The 6,000-nt window shown below is 32.4% G+C and overlaps 1 protein-coding gene and 1 long non-coding RNA gene across 2 annotated transcripts; one reads left to right on the top strand and one right to left on the bottom strand.

The window, feature by feature from the left end:
- The first annotated feature begins 715 nt into the window (after positions 1–715).
- LOC132066721 (uncharacterized) lies at positions 716–2,575 on the top strand. Its single transcript, XM_059459955.1, has 3 exons — positions 716–816; positions 898–1,109; positions 2,174–2,575. The coding sequence occupies exons 1-3, from the start codon at positions 780–782 to the stop codon at positions 2,573–2,575; spliced, it is 651 nt and encodes a 216-aa protein (XP_059315938.1). The 5' UTR covers positions 716–779.
- Positions 2,576–3,338: 763 nt separating this feature from the next.
- Positions 3,339–5,227, bottom strand: LOC132030827 (uncharacterized). Its single transcript, XR_009408117.1, has 2 exons — positions 4,870–5,227; positions 3,339–3,501 (listed from the first exon to the last, which is right to left on the bottom strand). It is a non-coding gene; the product is annotated as an uncharacterized LOC132030827 (long non-coding RNA).
- Between the last annotated feature and the right edge of the window lie 773 nt (positions 5,228–6,000).

The following is a 6,000-nucleotide window of genomic DNA, read 5'->3' as shown; positions in this document are numbered from 1 at the left end:
TTTCCAAAAGAATAATTTCCCAAGGGTTATATTTGCACAATTTTTAAAAATAGGAATAAAATCTAAAGAGTACCTCAAAAGGACATTTGTGTAAATCAGCCTCACACTAGGGAAATGGATATATCATAAGCCCATTGGCTATGGCCCCAGTCTATATCTATATATAATATAAAGGAATTTTTACTGGTTGTACCTTCTCTTAAGACATATTTATTAATAATAACTATCCTTTAAATTATTTATAAATAGTAACTAAAGTACTTTTTAAAATTACCGCACATAGCTATATAAAGAACTTCTAGTTACTAGGCCAAATACACACGTAAAACACTCCCCCCTATCCCCAAATCCCACGTTTAACGGTTATTCAATTAATTCGTCAGATTCTCTCTCTCACCACTTTAATCCTTGCCTTTTTTTTCTCCACTACCTTCCTTCACGTTTCACCACGTTCTAACCATTGTTGCGAAAATTGGGGAAGTTGTATTTGGATAGGTTTTTACATTCTATTGGTGTATTTTTGTTCAGAATAATTTCATATTTTCAAAGATTTTGAAGCGTATTCAACTTCCAATCCTTTCCTTTTTCTTCTCCAATACCTTCCTTCAAGATTCTTCATCTTCAAATCATTGTTGCGAAAATTGGGGAAAGTTATATTTGGGTAAGTATTTTACATTCTATTAGTGTATTTTGTTCATGATTACTTCATATTTTCCAGATTTTGAAGCGTATTCAACTTCTATTTGTTTAGGTTTTCGAGGAATTAAAAACACCCGTTAATGGCAGACGGAGCAACACCTAATAGGGTTACTCGAGGTATACCATTTACGGTTCAAAATATAGTTTTTCCTTCGTTTGATTTGGGGATTTCTCAACAACAACATAATGTTGTTGCAGCCTCTGCCGATAAAATGGCTGCTGAAAGGCGTTCCAAGAATATCCATGATCCTCGTAGAATTCCAAATCCACCAATTGCTAAATCGTCAAAGAAAATAGATGCGGCTACAGTGACGAAGAGGAAAAAAACTACTGATGTTGTTCCGGCCAGCAAGGGGAAACAAGTCGTAGAGGCTGAAGCAGAAGAAGATCAATTACCTGTGAAGAAACAGGTATTTCTTTAAATATATGTGTTTTTTTGGTTAAAATGTATGTGTAGCTAAAATGTACTTCAATCTCTGCTATTACTGATGTTCAATTCCTGGGACTTTGATATTTTTTAACAAATCATGTGTTTTGGCACATGTATAAATGTGTTCTTCAACAAGCGAGGAACTGACAATCATGTATTTGAACACGTGTTAAATGTATTTTTGTTAGAAATTTGCATGTTCTGTTACACCATAAATGTGTATTTGAAGGAATGAGTAACTAAATATCATGTATCTGAACATATGAATTATATGTATTTGCACAGACTTGCATGTTCATGCTACAAGTAACTATGTATTTGAACAAATGAAGAACTGATTTTCATGTATTTTTTCACTTTTTTTGTATGTTTTGTTACACCTAACTGACAATCATGTATTTGAACACGTGTCATAGGTATTTCTGATAAAACTTTATATGTTCTGTTACACCTAAATGTGTTTTTGAACAAATGATTAACTAAATATCATGTATTTGAACATATGAATTATATGTATTTGCACAGACTTGTACGTTCATGATACCTGTAACTGTGTATTTGACCAAAATGAAGAACTGATTTTCATGTATTGTTACACTTTTTTTTCATGTGTTGTTACACATATTTTGCACAGACTTGTACGTTCATGCTACCTGTAACTGTGTATTTGAACAAATGAAGAACTGATTATCATGTATTTGAACACTTTTTTTGCATGTTTTGTTACAACTAACTGTGTATTTGAACAACTGAAAAACTGATTATCATGTATCTGAACACTTTTTTTGTATGTTTTGTTACACCTAACTATGTATTTAAATATCAAGCAACTACACATATACTCAAATACATACATGAGTTATATGTATTTAAACAATATTGTATATGTATACTCAAAATACAATTATGTGTATTGAAGAACTGCCAATTCGAGCATAAAATACACAGAAACTCGATTACACATACATTGCCGTAATGTTGTTGTTTTTTTTCCTATATTACATATTTGATACTCATTTTTATCTATATATGACTTTCTTTCAGGACCCTAAATTCCTTGTTAAATTTCCTCCAACTCATCCTATACGATATGCTTCGTACATGAACCACAATATAAAAAAGGACTTGGAGGACAAACTTACAGAAAGACAGCAGCAGCTATTTTCTAAAACTATATTTGGAAAATACTTGCAGATGCAACATTGTGAAGTCCAAGGGGCAAATTGCTCCTGTTTAATGGTCAGAGAGCTGAAGAAAAGCACACCTGATGCTTTTGTTATTGACATTAATGGGACTGAATTGACATTTTCTCTATTTGAATTTGCGTTAATGTCCGGGTTAAAGTGTTATGGTGAAGAAATCGTTTTTAACGAGGGTAAAAATGGACTGTTGGAAAAATACTTTGGTGGTTCCAAAAAAAGCGTAAAAAAAGATGGAGCTAAATGAGTGCTTCAATGACAAGAATTGGGGTGTAGATGATGATGCGATCAAGAGGCTTTAAAGATCATGGTGCCGTATTTCATTCATAACTACATACTTTCGTGTGAGAAGAGGAACGTCGTAATTCCAAGACTTCATTTTGACTGCAGACAAAGTGACTGGTACAAAGACTACACATGGGGCAAGGAAGCATTTGTTGATTTGATTAAAAGCATTCACAATAAGATGGACAAGCCGAAACAGTATTACTGTCTTCGGGGCTTTCCATTTGCTATTCAGGCATGGGTATATTATTGCATTAGACCTCTCCGTATGAAAATTGAACCTATGTGAAATTGCATAATTTGTCATCACAGCCTTTAATGTATTTTTGTCCTTGTAGACTTGATCAACAACAACCTCTTTTTGGTTTTTGTCTTCGATAATTAGATTGGTGTCTTTTTCAAACACAAAGAACATCCTTGATATAACTTGAAGACGCAAAGTCTACACACCCGAACCGTTTTCATAGAATCGAACCGACTTGTGTATCCAAGTTGCAAAATCTCCCCTTGAATACAACGTTCATCAGATACACAGTTGTTAAGGCTTTTATCATTACTAGTTATGCACAAAGGATACATTGCTAACTGTTTATTCTCTTTCTTCAAATCCACGTAAACTCTGGCCCCCATATCATTGTGTATTTCCATCGGCATATCACTACCCTCCACCATGTATTTGATGTATATTTCTGTTCTGGACGTGTCTAACTTCAACTGTGTTGCAATTGTCTGTAACAAATCCATATATGTTGAATACTCTTTGAAAACAACAGCATCGATTTTGAAATTCACATAACGGTTCTCATTATTCCAAGTACCACAGTGTCTAATTAACGAAGATATAGACGACATTTTCCTGCAACCGAATTCAATATGCTTGGTAACCTCCTGAAATAGATTATCAAATAAAATATGGGATTATTCTAGAAAACAACTAACAATGGATAAAATCAACACATACAAAATATATACAAATTATGACACAAAGATTTGAATATATGCGTATTATTGGACACGCAGTTCATTGGTGCATCAAATACAGTAACACATATGTAAGGACAATACACATACACTCAAATCTTTGTATATAGTTAGGTGTATGTAGTTAGGTGTAACAAAACATACCAAAAAGGTGTTCAGATACATGATATTCAGTTCTTCATTTGTTGAAAATACACAGTTAGATGTAACAAAACATACAAACCAGTGTTCAGATATATGAAAATCAGTTTTTCATTTGTTCAAAATACACAGTTAGGTGTAACAAAACATATAAAACCAGTGTTCAGATACATGAAAATCAGTTCTTCATTTGTTCAAAATACACAGTTAGTTGTAACAAAACATACAAAACCAGTGTTCAGATACATGAAAATCAGTTCTTCCTTTGTTCAAATACACACCTAGGTGTAACAGCACATACCCAAAAGTGTTCAAATACATGAAAATCAGTTCTTCATTTGTTCAAATACACATTAATGATAATCAGTTCTTCATTTGTTCAAATACACAGTAATGATAATCAGTTCTTCATTTGTTCAAATACAAGCTCACAAAACATTCAAACAAAGCTGTAACAAAACGTTCAAACAAATATGTAGATCATCTCTGATTCACAAAAAAACATACACGAAGTCGTCTGTCTGTGTATGTAGTTAGGTGTAACAAAACATACCAAAAAGGTGTTCAGATACATGAAAATCAGTTCTTCCTTTGTTCAAATACACACCTAGGTGTAACAGCACATACCCAAAGGTGTTCAGATACATGAAAATCAGTTCTTCCTTTGTTCAAATACACACCTAGGTGTAACAGCACATACCCAAAAGTGTTCAAATACATGAAAATCAGTTCTTCCTTTGTTCAAATACACACCTAGGTGTAACAAAGACATACCCAAAAGTGTTCAAATACATGAAAATCAGTTTTTCATTTGTTCAAATACACATTAATGATAATCGGCTCTTCATTTGTTCAAATACACAAGAATGATAATCGCTTCTCCATTTGTTCAAATACAAGCTCACTAAACATTCAAAAAAAGCTGTGACAAAACGTTCAAACAAATATGTAGATCATCTCTGATTCACAAAAAAACATACACGAAGTCGTCTGTCTGTGTATTTTTAATCACATTGATGAACTGACGGCACTACACATAGAGATGAACAAATCACTGCCTAAAATATAAAAACATAACAATGGAGATAATAAAACATAAAACCGAAAATCAAATACCACAAAACCATAACTCACCAAAAGCGGTACTTCAACTGTTTGTACAGTGAGTTTGATTTGTAAAAGATTTTCTCCAAATTTGTTTTTGTGTCATCAAAACCTCTGTTTTTTAAGTTCCCTGTGTTTTGAATGTTTTTGAAGATTGATTTTACATTACTAAGAAGAATAAGGAGAGAGAGAAGGAGAAACGTGTGATTAATGAGATTCTAATTTGCTGGAAGAGATTGTAAAATATTTAATTTCACCTTCCATATTAAACGCATGACTAGTGCCTAATATCCAGGGATTTGTTTTTATCATACACGTTAAATGCCACATATCCGTGTATTTGAAGACTTCCAAATACACCAAAATCAATACGTATTTTGCCATAATATTAGCTACAAAATGTAATATTGGAATAGTAGCTACGGTTGGTTACATCCAATCTTATGGTAGCTATTCCTGTAAGTTTGCCTAATATAAAACTAGACATAAATAAGGTGATGTGGCACCTCTCTATGGCCAGCATTTGCATTTATCTTTTTTCTCCTTTTTTTTTTTGATATATTTCTCATTTTTAATTACATTTTTGGTTCATTTTCTGCTAATAAAAGCCTCAATCAATAAATAAGCCCACAACCTTTACAATAAAACCCAAGTAACAGTTATTGTCTTGACCAGCCCACGTAATAGCAATTGAATAAAACAAAAACAAAGGGTAGCTGATAAGGTAGCATTAGCATTCTAATCCAGAAATGGCTTATATATTTTTCATCATTAATTCAATGAAAGCTCTTTGTATCACTTTCCAACCGTTATTAGAAGTAAATATACATTCATGAGTATTAAGTTCTATTTAATTTATTATTTACTTTTTGTTATTTAATTTATTATTTACTTTTCGTTCTTTCTAATTCTCTACTTTGACCACCCAATTTCCAATCTAACTATATATAGTGGTCTCTGATTTCATCCAAACTACATTGTGGTAATTTCCAAATCCTTTTTCCTTCTTAAGAGCATTCTTGAAATTAGAGTAAATACCAAATGTTTCAACAAATGGTCATGCATCCACACTTACACATAGCAGAAATAAAACAGATTAATTACATTTACAATATCGTAATCCTCAGTTGGTCATGATAAAAAAGTTCTACTGGCCAACCA

This window comes from Lycium ferocissimum, chromosome 1 (assembly GCF_029784015.1).
Source record: "Lycium ferocissimum isolate CSIRO_LF1 chromosome 1, AGI_CSIRO_Lferr_CH_V1, whole genome shotgun sequence".
NCBI lineage: Eukaryota > Viridiplantae > Streptophyta > Magnoliopsida > Solanales > Solanaceae > Lycium > Lycium ferocissimum.
The sequence above is the reverse complement of the archived record's forward strand: the minus strand, read 5'-3'. Positions and strand labels throughout refer to the sequence as shown.

Bases quoted from the DNA above. Each gene is read 5' to 3' on its own strand.
- LOC132066721 (XM_059459955.1), top strand. From the start codon at position 780: ATGGCAGACGGAGCAACACCTAATAGGGTTACTCGAG. The intron at 817-897 runs GTATACCATTTA...ATGTTGTTGCAG, and splicing joins ACCTAATAGGGTTACTCGAG to CCTCTGCCGATAAAATGGCT. The intron at 1,110-2,173 runs GTATTTCTTTAA...ACTTTCTTTCAG, and splicing joins AATTACCTGTGAAGAAACAG to GACCCTAAATTCCTTGTTAA.